At 40.1% G+C, this 21374-nt stretch overlaps 3 protein-coding genes across 6 annotated transcripts in view; 1 reads left to right on the forward strand and 2 right to left on the reverse strand.

Annotated features, from left to right (window-relative positions):
- Positions 1-123: 123 nt before the first annotated feature.
- Positions 124-5288, forward strand: Syt4 (Synaptotagmin 4). The gene is made up of 5 exons (XM_036819175.3): positions 124-277; positions 882-981; positions 1872-3058; positions 3459-3533; positions 3597-5288. The coding sequence occupies exons 2-5, from the start codon at positions 939-941 to the stop codon at positions 3714-3716; spliced, it is 1425 nt and encodes a 474-aa protein (XP_036675070.3). The 5' UTR covers positions 124-277; positions 882-938; the 3' UTR covers positions 3717-5288.
- Positions 5289-7099: 1811 nt separating this feature from the next.
- SPARC (secreted protein, acidic, cysteine-rich) lies at positions 7100-10163 on the reverse strand. Its single transcript, XM_017076386.4, has 3 exons — positions 10024-10163; positions 8054-8228; positions 7100-7987 (listed from the first exon to the last, which is right to left on the reverse strand). The coding sequence occupies exons 2-3, from the start codon at positions 8210-8212 to the stop codon at positions 7235-7237; spliced, it is 912 nt and encodes a 303-aa protein (XP_016931875.2). The 5' UTR covers positions 8213-8228; positions 10024-10163; the 3' UTR covers positions 7100-7234.
- A 1051-nt stretch (positions 10164-11214) lies between these two features.
- Positions 11215-21374, reverse strand: part of rn (rotund) — a 46665-nt gene continuing 36505 nt past the window's right edge. For 3 of the 4 annotated variants that reach the window (XM_036819189.3, XM_036819188.3, XM_036819190.3), the window contains 2 exons: positions 13811-14843; positions 11215-12981 (listed from right to left, as the gene is read on the reverse strand). In XM_036819189.3, the coding sequence (XP_036675084.3) occupies positions 12665-12981; positions 13811-14843 (1350 nt within the window). In that variant the 3' untranslated portion in view covers positions 11215-12664. Of the gene's footprint in view, positions 12982-13810; positions 14844-16758; positions 17479-21374 lie in introns of those variants that run through there. The other variant, XM_036819191.3, reaches the window with a different exon arrangement.

Consider the following 21374-nt stretch of genomic DNA (forward strand, 5'->3'; position numbering starts at 1 on the left):
TAGTGTTGTAAAACCTTTTGTGAACCACCCTTGTTTCGGCTAAGACGTCACAGGTTCCTTCAACCCCCGTTCCCAGTTAGACAGCCCACACAAAAAGCTGTTAACTTCTTTGTGCGTCTGCGCAGGTTTAACGATTTCCAAGTCAGGCGAAGAAGCCACTGGCAAAATAAAGTCAAACGGCTGCGGAACTGCGTTGTTGAATTTTGCTCCACACATCGTGGGCATTGCAAAGGTTTTAATTGTTGGAAATTACTTGTGAAGGTCTAGATACAGAAAAGTAAGATAATATAACATGTAAATAAGTAAGATATGAGCCTGAAATTGTAAAAAAGAAAATCGTATAAACTGCCCAGAAGCTGTTGCAAAGTAATTTCTTTACTTGAAGCTGGGATGCTGCAAAAAACAATAAATACAAAAATTGAAAGTGATGGTAACAGTGTTCATTTTGATAAAGTAAATAGGGAAAATAAAGATAGGTGATATAAGAAAGAAAATCCTTTTGCGACGTGTTTTCCCATTTAACTTGTCCTGTGGAAGTGGAAAACCCAGCGAACTTCGTGTGCGTGTGTGCGGGGGCTCTGATGATTCATGCGACCTCATGGCTCATGTGTGTTTGTGACTCTCCCGCTCTCTTCCAAGAACCCGTGCCAGTGTGTGCCTCTTCAAGTAATGCAAATAACAACAAAAGCAAACCGTCAGCATAACCTGGCCAGAACACGGGCAGCAGCTGCCCACGAATAACAAGCCCCTAGCATACATTTGTGCGCAAAATCGATGTACGAAATTTTTCACGTGCCACAGAAAGTTGCAAACATCCGAAGACAGTTACAAAAACTTTTCCTCCTCACTTACAAATCGTGACTAATTGTTATTCCACACAGCTACGAGGAACATCGAGTGCAAACGTGCTGAGTGCGGCGAAGCCAAATCCATTAAAAATGGCTGAAGAGTATATTCCAGATGTCAGCGTCATGGACACAAGTAAGTAACATATTGCAGGGCCAAATGCGACCTTTGTGGTTGATCTGTCCAATTTGCTCATTAGCAAGTTGTTCAAAGTGTTGGGTATAACTTTTTCCCAAACTTTTTCGATGGCAATGAATATTTAATTCGGGTTTTTGTGCCTGGGCAAGTGGCACATCATTCGTGTGCGTCGGTTTTGATTGGGGTTTCGTTTGACATTTTTTATGAGTACGAAAATGTTATGTAGGCTTCATTATGTGGGGTGTAGAGTCTTGAGTTATTAAGGGATAAGTGAATGTCAAGGTTCTTGTGGGTTGCATTTAATAACATAAGAAGTTTACAAACAACGCACAGCTGTTTAAGGAGAGTCTCTCCTTCCTTCTTCGTCATTTTGGTGACTAATCACAGATGTGATTAGTGGTTTGAATGTTGATTCTAGATCTATTTTTATTATACTTATAATATTAACATATTTATTAAGAAACTTTATTACTTTAACCTATAGCAACTTTTAATTATTATCTATAACTTTTCAAGATTTGATGGATTTGATGTGTAGAGGGATTTCCAGTTAAGAAAATTAGAGCAAATGAATGTAAAGATATAAACTAATTGTAGGTTTATTTCATTTAAATATATTTTGTTGTGGGAAAACTTTTTCGACATATGCATATTAATAATTATTATTAAGGTTTTCCTTAGGTACATTACTGTGTTTAACTTATAACTTCAAATATTCAAAGCTTTAAAGACTTAGGGAAGTTATTGATTTTTTATTTACCTATTTTTTTTTGGGTAATAAAGAGCTAATTGCAAGCTAACAATTGTAAAAATCTGTTGGAAACAGAAAAAGTTTTAAATACGTTGGCTTATTTATTCCCTAACCAAATTCCGATTCTACTTTCCAGTTGTGCCCGCCATCCTGGGACTGACCGCGGCTGCTGTCCTCTCGTCGGTGGCCTGCATCTGCGCCCGGCAGATGCGCCTCCGGAACAAGAAGCAGAGCCAGCACGACGCCTCGTTTCCCTTCCAGCCGACCCGGCGACCGACCGCCGTTCGATCGCCCAGCGGCCAGCCGCCGCACTATCTGAAGAAGTCGCCCTCGCCGACGGGCGGCAAGCAGATGGGTCTTCTGTCGCCAATGCAGGATCAGTCCACTTCCCCGATCGCCCAGCCGAATGTGAAGTACAGCGAGGAGGACGACGGGCCGCCCCAGCATGCGGAGCAGCAGAACGGCAACCAACTGACCGTGGTGGATGGCAACGGATTGAAGCACTCGCTGCACAACAGCCTCCACCACTCGCCGGTGGAGACGATCGCCAACGGAAGTGTGACCATTACCCTGGACGACCATGCGCTGACCAACGGGAAGGAGCTGTCCGTTACCGACCAGTACGGAAAGCTGGGCACTATCTATTTCAAGCTGCGCTACTTGGCCGAAAGGAACGCCCTGATGGTCTCCATCATCCGTTGTCGCGGACTGCCCTGCAAGGGAGGATCCGGAGGAACCGGGGACATCCCCACCGGCATGAACGGACGCACCCAGGCGGCCACTGACCCCTATGTCAAGCTGCAACTGCTGCCCGACAAGCAGCACAAGGTCAAGACCCGAGTGGTGCGAAATACCCGGAACCCAGTTTACGACGAGGACTTCACCTTCTACGGCCTGAACATGAACGACCTGCAGAACATGTCGCTGCACTTTGTCATCCTCAGCTTCGATCGGTATTCGCGCGACGATGTTATTGGCGAGGTGGTTTGCCCATTGACCTCCATCGAGATCGGAGACATTTCCAAGGAGGCCTTGTCCATCAGCAAGGAGATTCAGCCACGCAGCCTGAAGATTCGAGCCCAGGGTCGCGGCGAACTGCTGATCTCGCTTTGCTGGCAACCGGCTGCCGGGCGTCTCACTGTAGTCCTCCTTAAGGCCCGAAACTTGCCCCGCATGGATGTCACCGGTCTGGCCGATCCGTATGTCAAGATCTATCTCCTCTATAATGGCCAACGCATCGCCAAGAAGAAGACGCACGTGAAGAAGCGCACTCTGAGCCCCGTTTTTAACGAGAGCTTCGCCTTCGATATTCCCGCCGCCGAGGTGAGTTATCTATTGATCTAAAAATTACTCTTATGAAAAACTTTTACAAAATGTGCGACTTTAAATGTTTTAGAAGTATATTAGGTTTAAAGATAATTTCATCCATATACGAGTACATAATCCAAAACAGACTTGGGTTATCCCTATGAAGATTTTTTCCATGTATTCGAAAACTTTTCTTTAATATGAATCAACTTATGGGACCTCTTAGAAGAAAATTGTACCAATAAATATATGTAACTCTCACTTAGTGTATTAAATATTATTCATGATTCCATCCATTAATCAGATATAAGGTGTTATGCGTTGAAGAAAATTTAATTTATAAAATAAAAATTTAACGTTAGAATGGTTATATTTAAAAGTGATAATAACAAAGTAAACTTTCATAAAATTGCAGGGCACTGGCGCCAGTCTTGAGGGTGTGTCTTTGGAGCTGATGCTGCTCGACTGGGATCGCGTGACCAAGAATGAGGTAAGTCGATTTGGATGACCTAATGCTAATAACTCTATAATTGCACGATTGACATTCTCGCAGGTCATCGGTCGTTTGGAGCTGGGCGGACCGAACTCGAGCAGCACCGCATTGAACCACTGGAACGAGGTGTGCAACTCGCCCCGCCGCCAGATCGCCGAGTGGCACAAGCTGAATGAGTAGGGGAGGGGATGTTACCACCTGGGCGCAGGCGCCCCTTTACAAGGAGGAGGAGGGAAGAAGCAGGAACCCGGCATCTAAAAACGGGAGTCATACAGTTCATCAGCATGAGCTCGTTGCCACTTTGAGTTTTTGTCTCGTCTAGCATATAATTTTATATTTTAAAACCAGTTTTCTACAATTTGATTATATTAAATCTAATTTCTTCAAGGTCACTTGTGATCTGTACGTTTAGTTGCTTTCAAATTTTGAAGCACCATCTAAGCGGATTAAATGGCGCTTTACGCCAGAAGCAAGAAAAATATTTACCAAAACTAACTAAATTAAATGTATTAGAAAATGTTTAGGACCTTGAAAATGCATGTAAGTGTAAGATAATTCAGAAACATCTTAATATAAAGATGTTTAAAGATCTGAAAATGGAACGAAAAAGAAAAAATGTATACCTACACATTTTTAATCGACATCATTTTTGTTGCTGTACAATACTTTACTTCTACGCTTTATGTAACTTACATTCATATATGATTTTCATATCAAATAATGAAGTCCCTTTTAATGTGCCCACCATAAGAAAAAATCAAGTTGATTTCCAAAAAGAGATACATTATTAACCATACATATGTATAAAATATTTATGATGATATCTAACTCTTAAGCATAATGTCTGTGTACAATTTGATTTATATTGTTTAGAACATTTTTGTTTAAATGTAAAGTATTAAAATATACCATGGATTCAATGGATACCAAACACCAAAGCTACATACTCCGAAAGCTCTTGAAGTGTGTCCAGATGGAAGCGAAGAATAATGCTTACTGCTTAACACTTTATACGTACTCTTAAAAATAAAAATAACTAAAACTACAAATAAAACTAAACCAAATTGAATCTAGAGAGAACACGCAGCAGAATGCTTAGCACCAAGAAGCTACAAAACCACACACAAATCGATCGAAAAAGTCAGAAAAACATTGATTCGGAGAAGAAACCAAACACAATACAATAATGTAAGCAGCATAGTACATGTAGGAATCAATTACCAATAAAATACTTTAGAGTATAACCACTCACGAATAGCTCAAACAGAACGCAATAAGCACTCCAATTGTATCTAGCGGCACTACTTATAAACGGAATGGATAATGGAACCCCAGAAAGCATAGCTTACCAACGACACCGAGTCATTATCCACTTACTGATACTGAGTGTACTGAATACAATTATGAACTATAACAGATCTATATAGACATCAGCCCGCTTCTACGTATATTTTGTAAAATGAGTGTTAGAGCATTAAATTTCATTGAATAACTACTTACATTGAACCATAAGGATATATACAAGCATACATAGCGATTCGAGAGAATGGCAAATACAACTTCAATTCGTGTCCAATCAAAACTTCAATTCGTCTAATGGGAAAACAATAATTACCAATACATATGCGAAGAGTTTTTGCAAAGGAACCCAAATTATATGAGATGTGTATAATTCTACATTATATGTAATAGTAACTGTAAGCTACATCAAATGGTTAATTTCAGTAATAAAACGTATTATATAAAACAACATTCTCAAACCAGCTATTTTTTTCCGTTGCCCCTAGATTAAAAGAAAATGTTTTATTTGTTAAAAACTATGAAACAGGTAGAACATCGCGTTCCCGACCCTCTAAGGTATATTTATTCTTGAGAAAATTTAGATATGGGACTAAGCTGTCGACTGTCTTGAAAAATTCCGATCCACATTCTCAGAACATATGGTGGATAATTCGATGTAACCCTCAAATGCTATACAATGATTGAATGTGGGTATAGAAGTGACGAGAATAAGTTCGAGTGGTTAGAGGATGGAAGTCTACCGAATGATTGCAAGGACTGCGTGTGTGTGTGTGTTGTGTAAGAGGGCTGTTCTGGTTTTACTTTCGAGTGTTTTAATCAAATTCTAATTGCACAATGGTATTCTACACTCAGGGAAAAACACCGTGCTATTAACAAGTACAAACAGCCTTGATTTAAGAAAAATTGCCTGCTTAACATTTAAGAACGTTCGTGGTCAAAAAATTATAATCTTAAGCACTTTTTAGATTTTTAATGTCTGCCAATTCTAATAATTCCCAACTTTTTATTCTGAAAGTACTCGGTATATAAGGCGCATAAATTAGACAGTTTTAATGCCCGCGAGCGGCAAGTCGTAAGTAAACTCAAAATATTAATATTATTTATATATACTCGTATCTCGATTATTTCGTTTCAGTTTCCAGTACTTATTTCTCTTACTAGCATAAAATAAAAAATGAATTTAATTTCATAATATTTATATACTGATTTAAGAATTATTCGTCCTTAAATCATGCCTGCCACTTTTTACTTTATTATTAAATCGTTCTTGTTTTTAGTCCAAATATGACTTGATTTAAGAATTGTTCCTACTAGATTCCAGACGGAAAGGTTCCTTAATCTAGTATTTTAGGTCTTGAAAATTCGTGCTCGAAAGAAGTATTTTGTTTTCGCGTTCTATATTTTCCATTCTTGGCGAAGTTTTGACACCGAAAATACTAGGTTCAAGCACGAAATACTTGATTTTTTTTCTGAGTGTATATATTGTATATACTCTTATTTGATTTATATGATCCATTATATGATATCATTATTTTGACTAAATCCTTTCGAAGTTGAAAAAGAAACGACTTTAAATGCAATTTGGAAAAAGCTAAGGCTTTAAAGACAGCCTATCAAATGTGTTTATATATGTAGCTCTTCTATTCTACTGAAAATTTATCGGGAATTTTGCTGGCCAGTGCTACGTTTATTTGAATATGAACAAGTAAGAACGCACAAATGCTGCAGCTCGGGGACTTCGAGCTCAATCACCGCAGAAATGTTGAAGTTTAGAAGTTTACAGTTGTTGGCATCCTTCCTTCCTTTCTTAACCGGGAATCAAAAGTACAATCTGACAAATTTACTTTAAGTCACAGTTTCACAAAACACACACATATTAAACTTATAGTTTGCTTATCAAAAACTTTAACTCAAACATTCCTACGACGTTGCAATAACTTTTACCTATGATATTAGGGTTCCAGTTATTTATTAGAACTTACAAATGGGCACTTAATCAATACATATTGTTTTTATGCGTTAACAAGCAATACATATTTTTGTTGTAACAGAAATTTCTCTCTGCGAGTATTTATATAGGTTTACATTTGTTTTGCAATGTCTACCATTTACCTTTAGTTTATTGGCCCTGTCAACGTTATCTTGGCCAACTAAGCCATCCAGCATTTGGGCCCCTTTCATGTTGAACTAAAAAACTGCATTCATAAAAACATATAAAACTGCCGAACAAATAAATCCATCCTATTCATGAGAAAATCCCATTTTTTAAGATTTTTTCATTTATTTGATATTTAACACCGAGCACAAGACAAAAACTTGCTAAAGTAGACATTTTTGGATTAAGGAAGCAAGACGAAACTACTCAATGCATTGTACAAGAGTATAGGGGTTTCAGATTAACCCAGAAGATGGGGCTGAGCCTGCTGGACGTCGTCGCAACGCTCCTTGAGATCCTCGGGATCCAGCTCCAGGCAGGCGCCCCACTCCACCAGGGTGATGCGATGGTCGTTGTTGGAGTCGCAGGATTCCAGGAATGGTGCGATGCAGTGCTCCAGGCTGACCAGCGGAGCACGGATGGGGAACAGCTCGTGCCGGGAGACGGAGCGATCGGTGTCACCGTCCAGATCGCACCACTTCCACACCGCAGCGTTTGACCAGCGCCGGGAGTTGTTGGTCTCGGCCTCCAGCTCCATCTGCATGTAGTGATCGGTCAGCTCATCGCGCTCGGCCAGATCCCGCATCACGTTGAAGAGCCAGTCACGCATACGCCTGGGGAAGTCCTTGAGGTCCTCACCCTCGCAGGACCTTGGCTCGTGGCAGGCTCCGTAGTAATCAATGTGCATGTGGGCGTTGTCCGCATTGGTGCAACCGGGCTCTCCACTGTCGCACCAGCAGCGCTGCTGGTAGACGGAGCAATCCGATGGCCAGGTCTCGTTGGTGTTGGTGCAAACCAGGCGGCGGGTGTCCAACTCCTTGGGGCACTCCGGGATGCACACGCACTGGGGCTTCTCGTCGTGCATCTGGCAGATGCGACCGGCTCCGCAGCGAATCCTCTCGCAGAGATCCTCCTCCACAACGGGATTGAGCAGATTGTGCTGGACTTCGGCAAGTTTGGTGGCAATCTCGTTCTCCCGCTCCACATCCTTGATCTGCAAATTGGGTTAAGTTATTTACATAAATATATAGCTAGCAACGGCGGATTAAGGGGAACCCACCTGGTTCTTCTCCTCAAGCAGACGCAGGAATTCCTCCTCGTTCTCATCAATATCGGTCAGGTCGAGGTCATCCAACAGCTCTTCGTCAACTTCCGAGGAGGCCTGGACCTGGGTCAAAGCCAGCAGCCCTAAGGCGAGCAGCAGCCAAGCAGAGCGCATCTTGCTGCGATCTGAACTGCAGACGTTAAAGATTGATGGTAAGAAATGTGTACGTGTGTATGTGTGTATGTATTCAAGACTCTTTTTCAAATTTCTGCCTCAAAAACATGCAACTAACTTAAAAAAATCCAGTTGATATCAACAAACTAATTATTTGATAATTAGCAATAATTATTTTTGGGGTATCAACGAAAGTCAGTTTATAAATAAAATAGGTAACAAATAAGGTTGAGGTAAACCCCAATTTACTTTGAGATAACCTTTGGCCTTGGAAAAACTTCCGTTTTATGGAAAGCGATGTAATGGCAATTTCCGAGCGCACCGGAACAGTTTCTGTTACCCACAGGAAACTTAACGGTCGCCAGTCTTATAACTCACCCTTATAGGATGGTTTTTACATTGAGATGGACGATATGAACTCGGCGGCGTCTTTTCCTCATTGAAAACAATTGAAGAAGCCGTAAAAATCATGCCAGCCTCTTCTGCAGGGTTCAAAAGGTCAACGCAAATAAATCGCGCAGATACAGATGCGAAGTTCTCCTTTTATGAGAAAGTTAATTTATGGATCTGTGCCAAGCGGATGGAAAACAATGGCAACTTATTGTTGTCAGGGAATTGAGGAAAGATGCTTATTACAGATTTAGAGTTTTTTAAATAGAACGAAGTGGTGATTGAAAAGGGGCCAGGTAATGGATGAATTCTCAGAACTTTAATATTTGATTTTCATTTCCTTTGAGAGCTGCAAATAGTCTTCTTGCTAACGCAACCGCAAAACACATTTTTGTTTTTAGGAAAAATGTAGGCATGTTGAACACATGTTAGTTCAAAGCTTTTCAAAAATCGTTTATGAAATCATCGCCAAAGCAAAAAAAATATATATGTAGTATTTGTATTTATGCTTGTATGTGAATATCCCTGATTAAAGCTGACCTTAGTGCTATATATACAGAGTCAATTCAAACCCAATTTCCATAGTCCCTCTTTAATCAGTTCAAGACGTCGCCCTAGTTCTATGATTCGACTTAGTAAATGTTATACAAGTCTATGGTACATTAATTGCCCAACGACACATTTGGCTTATCGCAGGCCCGGCTTGGCCTCACCGCCTCTTATCAGGATCGCTTCCGTTTTGGGGACCGAGATGTGCTTAATCGCCGCTTTTGTGTTGCAAAATATCAAGTAAAATGCGCAGCAATGTATCTGGCAATTGAGAAATGTGTATATACGATCTCGGGGACTGGGGCTTCCAGGAATATCCGAGTTGGATGCTGTTGCAGTGCATTCCAGATGTATATATGCTACTCTATATGTATATGCACTGATGAGTGGGCCGCCTGTGGTTGCAGTTCAATTATACCGACAAAACTAGGAACAATGACGTGATGCAGCGTCCAAGACGCAATGTTTATGTTGGGGGGCCAATGAATCGTGAACGAAATGAGGCCTGCCGCAAAAACAATTTAGTTGAATTTGCGGAACTGCAATTCGCTAACGACTACGACGATGATGATGATGACGGCACTTTAGTTGGGCACAGTTGACCTTGCAAATCAATTAACTAACTTTTTTGTCTCTAGTAAAATGGTTAAAAACACAGAATTCTGGCAATTAACTCACAAATTTCATCGAAAATTGAGTCCAATTGATGACTATTTGTCAATACCGAAGAACATTGAACTTGAAGAAATCGAACCCAAGCTGAGCATGCAGTAATTCGAGAAACAACCGAAGTATCTGTCTCTGACGCACACTTATTTCACTTCGATTTGCACACTCAATCCTAATCCCTTGTTTCACTGGTCAATACTCACTGTAGAATTATAAGAACAGTATTTCCTTTAAATGGTCAGAGCGTGTAGACGGATGACAAGTGACTGTTTGCCTTTGGAAAAGCTTCCGAATGATTACAGATCACTAAACTGGAGCATTACCCATGTTTTGGGGTCGCATCCGACATGTTGGCTGCCAACAAGTTCGCTTGGAAGAAAACACACATTGATTATGGATCGTTACGCGGCTTCCAACATGTTCGCTTGGACTATAAACGGTAGCATTACTTTTAAGATATCCAATGAAATATATATTCAGTTGCATTACTTTTGGGAAATTTTATCAAATACATTTTCAGTAGCTTTAGTTTTGAAACATATATTGAAACGAGTTTTCAAAATCATTAATGTTTCAATGCCAATGAAGTGTTAAATAAGCATTACTTTTTAATGATAATTAATAAAACAAGAAAGAAAGCTGATTTCGGCAAGACAAAGATTATATACCATATCATGCAATTAAAATCGTATATTACAGAAGCCGTAATTTGAAAGATTTGTATGTAAATATACCGATTGCTATGACAGATATAAAAAATCGGTAATTATGAAATATTTAAACAATGCTATACCCCATAGAAGATATTAAAAACAACAAGCTGTATTTTTCAAATTGTTGTTTCGTTAAAATTTTGATCGTCTATAGCTGCCAATAGGATATAGTTGTCCAAAAAAAACTAAATTGTTTGTTCTACCTGAAGTAGAATAGATTGATTTAAAAGTGAGAGATTAGTATGCGTAGAAACGGACGGACGGACATGGATAGATCGAAAGGTCTTGTGATGCTGATCAAGAATATGTACCTCTGACTAAAACTTTATATTAACGAGAAAAAAAGGAAGAAAAAAGCGTTTAATGTAAAACAGGAATTAGACATTTTATGAAACTATACACTTAGCTTATCTCAACTATAGTATTTATAAAGAAGTCTAAATTACCTTTTAAATCATTTTAAAGCCTGAAATTTTATGAAATTTTTGATGTTTTTTACTAAGCAAAAGTAGTTACCACCTAACCTACTTAAGTATGTGTTTGCCATCGATGCATTTGTTGCAGCTCCAGTTCGAGATGATAAGAGCTTAGTGAAATAATAAGCGATGCCTATTAAATGTACTTTATCCGAGCCGTTATGCAGGCCACCCAAAATAATATTGCCGAGACACAGGCGAAGGGGAACATTTAATTCACTTTATTACGGGTTGAGTTTGTGGTTAATCGGAAATCAATTTACATCAACTGAGGAACACACATCTACTATTGACAATTATATAAGTATGTATGCATATTCAGCTGGATATCCGCGGGGTATCCACGCCGTTCAGCGATCGAAGTCCAATCGGGAACTATCTTTGTATTCGCATATCTTAGCCATTGAAATCGTACTGTAATCTGCTGTAATCGTTAGACGGTAAAACAATAATCATTTAGCTCAGCTATCTGAATACCCCAAATGTTTCTATTTAATGCGTGTGTGTGTGGTTCAGAGTTCATTTTGCTATTCACTTAACTGTAGGTGTTTTGTTTTGTGTTCCATTTTCGGTTTTGTCTTTACATTGAGATTGCATTCTGGAGTTAAACACTAGCTATGGGTTAGTTTAAATTTACTTTAGATTAAGATTAAAATTAGAATTACTTTATTTAATAATACATTACATTTGATGTTGTCATACTCGTAATTACGTTTAGGTTTAGTTTCTGCCATTAGTACGAAATTTCATAGGACACATTCAGTTTGCTTAGTAACTGCGGTAAAAACGCTCTTTAAAATGTTTGATTTTTATTTAATTCCTCCTCTGGTTCGATAATTTTGATCACTTCAGTCTTTCCAAAAAGTAATACAACATCTCTGTAAGGTTTTGTTTTCTTTGTTTTCCTTTTTCTCTTTTCGCAACTGCCAACATATACTTAGAAAAGATTCTTTCAAAATAGTTTTTATCTATCGCATAGTTTCATCTATAGTTGTAAACACATTTGATTTCTTGAATTCATTTTGCTGTTTGTGTTTTGTTTCTCGAGAAGATTCCCTCGGAAATGTCTGTATTTAATACGATACACCTAAACAAATATATATGAAGTTTTGTATTTAAAGGTAAATTACGTTTGCCGGTAAGTTCCTTTAGGTTGATGTATATCTATGTACATATATCGGCTTAGTTAGCAGCTTCTGACTTCTGCCATTGATTTAAGACTGCGAGATCCGTTTGTGCATCGAAAATAAATTCATTTTCAATTATATTTACAGGCGGCAATAGACGAGGTCCTAGAAAACCAATTACTCGATAGGGAAACTTTTGCTGGACAGAATTTGTATACTCGTAAAACGCAGGATTTATGTTGGTTACTCGCCAGTAGTCGCGATTCCGGTGTTCGTTTTCAAAGACATAGTATAAACATAGGTATGGACGGTGTTGGTCAAATTAGAGTACGTATCGTTGGCCATTTACAGTTTGCTTATCGAGTGCGCGGGAGCACCCTTAACTTAACCCAAATAAGATCTACCAAAATTACAAAACGTCCGTTACGCACTACGACTAACTACAAATTAATACTGTACAGGAATGCACGCCTCGTCTCTGCTTGGAGAAATAATGGATGAACTACCAACTTAGAAGTAGGCCCCTAGCTATCCCTTGTCCTTCCCAGGACCCACACTCACGCCCAGGAGGTGCTCCCCCGCCATCAGACCCGCCGGCTGGTGGGCGTAGTTCCGAATCTGGTGCAGCGAGATCAGCTGGTTGGGGAACGCGTTGGCGTTGTTCTGGTTCACGTTCTTGTTCGGGAAGCTGATGGCATCGTAGAGATAGGGTCGCTGGGCCATCGGGTGGTGGCTCAGCGAGTTCAAGTGCGGCGGCATCGAGTTTATCGGCGTGAAGGCCGAGTTGCTGGTGGTTTTCGTTATGGACGCGGCGTCGTAGGGGCCCACGGCACTGGGGGTCGAAACTGTGCGGGAAATGGAAAGTAAGGAAAGTATATCCGTAAGTTAAAGCCAAATTGTTGTCAATCACTTTATTGTTTAGTTGTAAGGATTCGATCCGACAACAAATTAAATTATTACATCACAAGTTTATTCTGGCACCAATGCCAAAAAACTTGATTAAATGATGATTTGTCATTATTTTCATTTTAAAATTTGGAAAATCTAAAAAAAATTTTATGAGTTTCAAAAAGTATTAAGGTGCAAATTACTGCATTAAAAAATTCAAAAAATCAAAAAAATGTTCTTGGTACTTTTCAAGCTTTGAGATATTAGAGAATACTTTTTTCATTTCTATAAATGTCCTTTCAGACGTCGCGACGTATAGAGTTACGTCTTAATAACAGAATATTTATCTATGGTCAAAGTTCTCAGCTTATTTGAACAAAATAATGATGCTGATCATATATAAGTCGAGACTTAAAAGGATTTTTGTAGGATTGCAACACAAAAATCTCGGCTAAGTTTAACCATTAAATGTGCCAAAAATCGATGGTTTCGTATAGATTTGATCGTATTGAAAATAGGTTAAAAAGATATCATATTTAAAAAAATTCTCGACCGGTCCTTAAAAAACGGATGACGGACCATGGCTAATTTTGTTGTAATTGTAATTGTCATATAGTCTTGAACAGACCTAGATATGGATAAAGAGAAGATTTAAATGCTGGAGCAAAACACATCTTTTTAAATGTGTGTCTAAAAGTGCATTCTTATATAAAGAACTACTTTCTCGAATCATGAAAGAGTTGTTCTTGACTAAACATGAATGAAGAGCTCTGCTTGATCACTTACCGATATCCTCCCGCACGGGATCGGGCATCCGATGATGGGGCTGCAACTCCGAACCGTGTCCGTTGCTCTGGGCACCGTTGGGCGCCGTCGGCTGTGCGTAGTGGGCCTCCATGCTGTGCTGTGGGGGCGGCTGCTGCTGCGGATGGTGGTGTTGCTGCTGCTGTTGTTGCTGCTGCTGCTGCTGGGGCGGGACATGTTGCTGCGGCGGGACTCCGTGGTGCGGATGGTGGTGCTGGGCCTGCTGCTGCTGTTGCTGCTGCTGTTGTTGCTGCTGCTGCTGTTGCTGCTGCTGCTGCTGGTGCATCACCTCCATGGCATTGGCTGCGGCGGCGGAGTCGGGACTCACCTTCGGCCAGTAGCCGTTGTCGCTGGGCGCAATCGAGACGGGCGGCAGGCCCAGGTTGTTGCGCTGATGCTGGGCGGGATTGGGGGGCGGGGGCGGTCCGTTGGCCGAGTTGCCCGCTCCGCCGGCAGCAGCGGCAGCAGCAGCCGCCGCAATGGCCGCCGCACTGCCCGGCGCAATCGGCGGCCGCTTGTCCGTCCGCTCCGCGTGCTTTTGCATGTGCTTGGTCAGGTAGGTCTCCTGAGTGTACGACTTGCCGCAGTACTGGCAGATGTGCGTCTTCAGGTGCTTCGACTCCTTGTGCTTCGGGATGTGCTCCAGCAGCGAGGGCTCGTCCGAGAAGCACTTGTAGCAGGAGTTGCACTTGAACGGTTTGTCCGTCTGGTGACACCGCGAGTGCGACTGCAGGTTGGAGAGCTGCGAGAAGGCCTTCTGACAGCCGGGATGCCGGCACTTGTACGGCTTGTCGCCCGTGTGCGTCCGGATGTGCTGCTGCAGGTGCGAGAGCTGCGTGAACTTCCGCTGGCAGATCTCGCAGCGGTACGGCTTGATCCCCAGGTGGATCCGCGTGTGCTGCGACAGATACGACGAGTTGGCGAAGGCCTTCGAGCACTGGGTGCACTTGTACGGCTTCGCCTCCCGCATGTGGATCTGCGTGTGCAGCTGCAGATCGGCCTTCGAGCTGAAGATCTGAGGATGGGAAATCGGTTACTTAGCGCTGGGATTACGAACGGATTGGCTGCTGCCTGCCTGCTGCTGGACTTGGCTGAAGAGGGTTTTCATTGCTTCTAATTTTAAACAATTTGGAGAGATACAAGTTTGAATATTCACTATATGGCTTACACATCGAACGTTTTGATTGATTTTACACCGTATCTTGTCCAGATCAACGGGGAATCAAGAAGTTGAAATCTCCCTCTCCCACTAAGACTAAATATTGTTTTGTAAAAGTTTGGTAGAAAAAACATTCGTCTGAAACCCTCATCATCATCATTAAGTCATGCACTATGATATCGCCTTTATATGTATTATAAAAACAGATCTTTGCTTTTTTTTATAACAAAATAATATCTTATGATGGTTGTTAAACAGAATTCTCTTTTAAAGAATTTAACAAATTTAAAAAACTAAACTCCTATTGGCTTGAAGTTTATTGGGTATCGCGCTTATATTTACTTATACTATTTTTGTGCAATGAATTTCATGCATTCTCGAACACATGAAATTAAAATAGGCCCTTTTAAACAGCGCAGGCAATTTCAGAAAAAGATATCAGCTGAGGTAACGATACTTTAAAATTTATATGGATCTCCATAGAGTTAAGTAGGCTGTGCCTCAGCATGTCATGCATTGAGGCTAAATTCATAAAAAATAAGCATTCAGACTTGTTAAAATATCTCAATTTTTATGTTTCAAAGAAAAGAATTATCCATTTTCTGGAAGGCCGGAATTGCAAAATTTGTAAGGTTATGCACAACGATGGTAGGATCTTAATATACATTTAATTATTCTTCAAGATGAAATGAAACATGTGAAATTATTTCTGAAGTCTAAAGGTGGGTTGTTGACTTTTCTTATCCAATTCGTCCAATAGTATGAATTTAATCAAGAAAAGACAATTAGCATAAGAAAATTAAGAACAACAAACCCATAAAGATGAAGGATTGTGACACAACTGTTGTATTCACCGGATCTGGATGTGTATGGTTTTAATTTGGGTCTCTAACGATAACGAGTTGAACTTGTTTGCCTGTACTTGCTGTTCAAAAAAGGCTAATACAGCATTTCTCCAAGTTTGCGGTCCATTTGCTAAGGATTCTTGGGTAGGACAATTTTTAGTGGTCACATTTGAAAATGGCCCATTAAAGGAATTGGGTGCTTGGATAATCATTAAGGCAATCAAATAAATATCCCAATTTGTAACCCAGTGTCATTAATGTATTTTTCAAAACCTTTGTAATTGGGTCGAAATGGAATGGGAAAAATTCAAAAGGTAAGGCACTAAATGGATTATCCTGGGTATAAATATCACATTCCTTAGTTTTAAAATGGACTGTAACCCTTATATTTAATTGGTGAAGTATGAGTAAAGTAATGAGTTTACAGGTTTCTTGACAGCAATTATAAATCCTGTGTGGGTGGTGACCAAGAAGGAGGTTTGGTGCACGTAGGTACATTTCTTGCAGAATGACTCATTGGGATTAAAGAGGGTTGCTTAGCGGGGTGTATATATATATAAATTATATTATTATAATTTATTTATATATTTTATAAACACATTTTTATTCCCATACTGCGAGAATAAAGTAAAGCGCAATCTTTATGTTCGGTTTCTTCTAAATTTCTTTCACATAAAAGAGATAAGATTAAAAGATTTTATTAAAAAGGATTTGGTTTCAAATGTTCGTGATGGTTTCGAAAGCTCTTAAAAACCTTGCTGTCCCTTACATTCACTTGATAGCTCCATCGATGGTTTTAAAACATAATAAGCTATCAAATGAAAAATTGTTAACAAGTCAACCATTCCCTTAAATGGAGACTTTGTTTGACCCCCTTAACACAAAATATAAAATGTTTTTAAACTTTGTTCAAAAGCCCCCATCACCTTGGTGTCCTTTACGTCCAACTGGGTCATGTGATGCGGCGAACTGGTGGAGGAAGAGATGCCATTCCCCGATCCCGCTGCCGTGGTCACGCCTCCCACTCCCGCTGTTCCCGCAGAGGGATTCTGGGGATTCCTTTCGTTCAGCGTCGCATTCTGCATCCGGATGCCGCCGTTGTCCACGCTGTTGCTGGTCACAATGATGTGCTGGTTGGGATTGGGATAGATGCGCGACTTGCGGCCCCTGGTGGATCCGGTGGGAGCGGTTCCCGCGGCGGAGCTGCTCCCACTGCTGCTGCTGACCACCGCATCGTTAACGTGCTTCTGGCTGCTGGCCACCGATCCACTGACCGCCGAGGAGGCCACACTACTCTCCAGATTGGTGATGCTCGGCTTGGGCTCCGGCACCAACTGGTACTGGTGTTGCTGCTGCTGCTGATGTTGCTGCTGCTGCTGTTGCTGCTGCTGCGGTGGCTGGGACTGCTGGTGGGGCTGCTGGCTGTAGCTGAGGACCGAGTTCCTCAGATCGGCCGTGTTGGAGAACACACTCAGCGGACCCAGGGCCACCCGCTCGTTGAGGCTGTTCCGCAGGTGATCGATGGACCGATGCACGGCGTGGGAGTAATCCCCGCCAGCGGGCGGGATCTCCCCGATCAGCGGCGAGTTGTGGTGGTAGTCGAGGCCACCGCCTATCGGCCGATACTCGATCAGTCGGCCTTCCATTTGGCTGCTTATTAAATCTATTTTGGTTTAATTTTATGTCACTGGTCCAAACACAATTTTACTCCGACGAGGATTTGCAGGTATCTTTAGATTTTCACTTTCACTTTGTTATAGTTCAGTTAGTTTTTACTGTTTCGAGTAGGAATTATATTTGGTTTTTAATCTGTTATGTTATTAAAAATACATAATTAGTAATAACAGCAACGCGTGGGTTTTATTTTTTTATTTAAGGGGCTTAGTTAACTGATATTTTTGAAGTTCTAATGGAAATCGCTCTTTATAATTATTGTTCCATTATGATACACCACTTTTTCACTCAGAAAAAGAGTCCTTGAAATTTTACTCATCGATATAAATTCTTCTCAGACACAACAAGTAATGTTTAGTGTAAAGGTCAAACCTAAACAAGCCAGAGAAAAATGCCCCAGGCGATCTTGAATAATTTCAGATGAGGAATGGTAGTGGGAACAAGTGAAGGAAATGAATTTAAATTTTCATTTAACTTGAGCATTGGGTTGTTAGAAGAAAGTATTTGATGGTAAATAATTGGGGGGTAAACTGAGAAGGAGCCAGCCAATTTTTGGACTTTTACCTTTTTATATAGTGACTAAAATCGCATTTAAAACTTATAAAATTTTTCTAACTCGTTCTTCTTCTGAGCTTTAAAGTTGGGGTATGCGGGTATAATGCATATGGTACTTAAAAGTGGAACTTCCTCTCTTTCGCCATTTCAAACACCTTAATTTATCATTTGATCAGAGAACGATCCCGAGATTTCCCACAATTTAGCATCCAAAAAATGCGAATGCAACAATTTGCGAAATAGAATAAATTTGCCGAAGCTGTGCTGGCGCTTTGTTGACATTCTGCCACAACTGCCAAAGCCAATATTAAATAAAGGGGAAATAACACAAACGAAGCTCAACTGGAAACCTGCGAGACGCGACCGCAAAAACGCTTTGGTCTCGACTGGTTGCACCGCCGAGCCGGAAAAGCGACTTTTTGTCTTCGCTTTTGTTGTCCTAAATCTAACGCCATTTTTTCCACAGCTCACTTTTTATTTTGCATTTTCAATTGCTACGCCTGTTCACATTTTTTTCTTATCCCCCCTTAACGTTTTTACGCGACAGAAATATTTTTTCCACACGAATTTGGCTTTTTCGGCTTGTGTTCGACTTTTTGCGACGCGTTTCCGTTTTTCCATTTTCTATGCATTTCTCTTTTTGGACTGCCTTCGATTAGATTTTTTCTATATATTTGTATAAATGCTTGGCTGTGCTTTTTCCACCTCCCCCGTTTTGTTGATTTTTTTTGTGGATAGCTAGTCATTCAGGCGCAGACATGCCGCAGACATCCTGTGGAATTTTCCAGGTGAAAGTCCTCAATGGTATGGTGTTTTTTTTGCTCGGCTTTTTATTGAAATGCTCCAATTTGATACCTTCTAGTTCTAAACGCGACAAATTATTCATTCATGAGTTGAGCGTTTGTTTGCTTTGTTGTCCTGTCAGTGCTGCTGTTTTTTCATCTTGTTTTTATTAGTTTGTTTAGATATAAATGGATGCAATGGATTTTTTGCACTTCTACCATTGACCTTGAATCGTATTTTTGTGGGTTAGAATTTTGCCTATTCAAAAAAGATGGGAAAATAGATGTGTCAACACTTTGGCTGTTAACACGCAAATACAAGCGAATAAACTGTGGCTTTGGTTCAATTATCGCAAGTGTTAATACATGATTAACAAATTATTTATGGAATTGAAATGTAAGAGCTGAGAGGTTCTCTGAGATTTAATTGACATGACAATGAGCTGCGGAATGCCTGGTGGCAAATATAAAATGCGAAATGAATTTAAATGACTGCTCTGCTTGAAATGGATACCTGAAACACATTACTTTGTAGTTTTTATAATTTATTTTTAATTAAAATGATTTCGAACTCTTAAAATGATGCACAGTGTGTTGAGGAGGCCGTAACTTCTAACGAAATGATCTACGGTCATTATGAAATACATTTCTCATTTCCACGCAAAAGGTATATAAATCTATGCCCACACCTGCTGCTCCCTGTCAGGTGGTGTGATTCCTTTTTTCTTTTATTGGTTAGCTAAATATTGACTTTTTTGACATAGCCATTTAATTTATATAGAAAGCTGAACAAACATCCAGCATAGGCGAGTACATAAGGGGCTTGCACATAATGTAATAATGGCGCAAAACAAAAAATGCAAAAAATGCATTCCAAACAAAAAGCAAAAAATTAAAACTGGGGAAAATATGATGCTCTGTCTGTGTTTGCATTTACACTGGGTTTGGGTTTGTTTGGGCCCGGGTCCTAATGGGGTTCGGGTCCTAAGGGGGTTTCCGATTGTGTTAATGCGTAGTTTGGGCTTTTAACTAATTAACATTTAGCGGTTTGGCAATATTCTCGCCAGGCTCTCCAATCGCATTCCCTCACAGATTGCGGGGGATGTTATTAATTGAAAAATGTGTAAAAAGTTTTGCGCGCTCTTTTATTATTCATAATTTGCTGTTGTTGCTGTGTTTTTTTGTTTAATTCTGATTAATGCATTTTTCACACCGCTCTTTAGGTTTTTGTATTAACTTGTTCAGAATCACAAAAATATTTCCGCTTTTTCCACAGTTTTTTTTTTTCGTCAGTTGATGAAAAATGCATTGCGCTATGTTAAGCGATACATTTTTTCTTTGTGTTAACCTTTTTTACATGGCTAGTTTCTTATGCATTTTAATGATATTTAATTTCACATTTTGCCATAGGAGTTTGTTTTGTCTGCCTGTTTGCACTAATCATTAATTAATTTCACATCACTTAAAATATGCAATTAATATTATGTGTGTTTCTCGTAATTAAAAATAATGAGTTCATCTTATTAGAAGCGTTCGCCCGAGGCTCTGATGTAAACGATGTTAGCACCGCGCTAGTCTTTGATTAACTGATCGCTCTGACCAGGATTCTGGCCAGAGAAAAACCCAGTGAGGAAACAGCTGCTGGCCCAAAGGCCCGGATAACGGCTGGCTATGCGAATAATACCCCAAATCTCACAGCTCCATTCTGCTCTGGCGGTGGCCCAGCGATCTTCTCAGCCTATCAAATTTCGAGGACCCAAAAATCAAGCTGGACCAGCTCCGAATCAGGTGTTTTGCGGTGCCCAATTAGTTTCAGCTTGATTGGACCAGATCAACTCAAGGCTCGAGTCGGTGAAGTCGAGTAGAAAAATATTCGGTCATCGAGCTTTCTAAATTGCGTGGAACCGAGCTGGGAACCTCCGAGAAAATGAATTTGACAGGCCAGCGGGTCTCATGATTTCGATTAGGATAATATATTAAAAATGAGGGCAGCCCTGGAAGCTCGAACATCAAACGAAATAAATCGTTGAGTAATAAAAAAAATTTTTTTTAAGAGCTGTCTGTATAATGAATAAATCTTTCGATTTTTGGGAAATACTTAGTTGTTCAGTCAAAGCAGTTAATGGGAAGCTGCTTCAAGGAATATAACTCATACTACTTTTGCTTTCGATCAAAATTTTATTTTAAACAATTCCAACTACACAAAAATATTGGTTGGTCTTCCTATTCTTACTGAAATTCGAAATTGAAAAGGCTAGAAATAGAAGCAAGTTTTTTTTGTACATAATTGTAATTGGCATAAATTACGCTACACTTAAACTACCTTATACAAGGTTGAGGATGGGCTTTAATTAAAAAAAATAACAACCTAATGTACAGAGGAAATACATTTTTCAAATCAATTTCTATTTGACTGTTCATTTTTGGCTTACATTTTCAGAACATCCTAAAACATGAACCTTTATTAAATTCATTTGTAACAAAACGCATTAATTATTAACCAGTTTTGGGTTTAAAATCAAAAATAGTCA

This window comes from Drosophila suzukii, chromosome 3, assembly GCF_043229965.1.
Source record: "Drosophila suzukii chromosome 3, CBGP_Dsuzu_IsoJpt1.0, whole genome shotgun sequence".
Classification (NCBI taxonomy): Eukaryota; Metazoa; Arthropoda; class Insecta; order Diptera; family Drosophilidae; genus Drosophila; species Drosophila suzukii.

What these genes read in the sequence shown, in the direction of transcription:
- Syt4 (XM_036819175.3), top strand. Translation starts at nt 939, where the DNA reads ATGGCTGAAGAGTATATTCCAGATGTCAGCGTCATGGACACAA. An exon ending in TCGATATTCCCGCCGCCGAG is followed by an intron (nt 3,059 to 3,458) that starts GTGAGTTATCTA and finishes ATAAAATTGCAG; the next exon opens with GGCACTGGCGCCAGTCTTGA. An exon ending in ATCGCGTGACCAAGAATGAG is followed by an intron (nt 3,534 to 3,596) that starts GTAAGTCGATTT and finishes ACATTCTCGCAG; the next exon opens with GTCATCGGTCGTTTGGAGCT.
- SPARC (XM_017076386.4), bottom strand. Translation starts at nt 8,212, where the DNA reads ATGCGCTCTGCTTGGCTGCTGCTCGCCTTAGGGCTGCTGGCTTTGACC. An exon ending in TGCTTGAGGAGAAGAACCAG is followed by an intron (nt 7,988 to 8,053) that starts GTGGGTTCCCCT and finishes CCCAATTTGCAG; the next exon opens with ATCAAGGATGTGGAGCGGGA.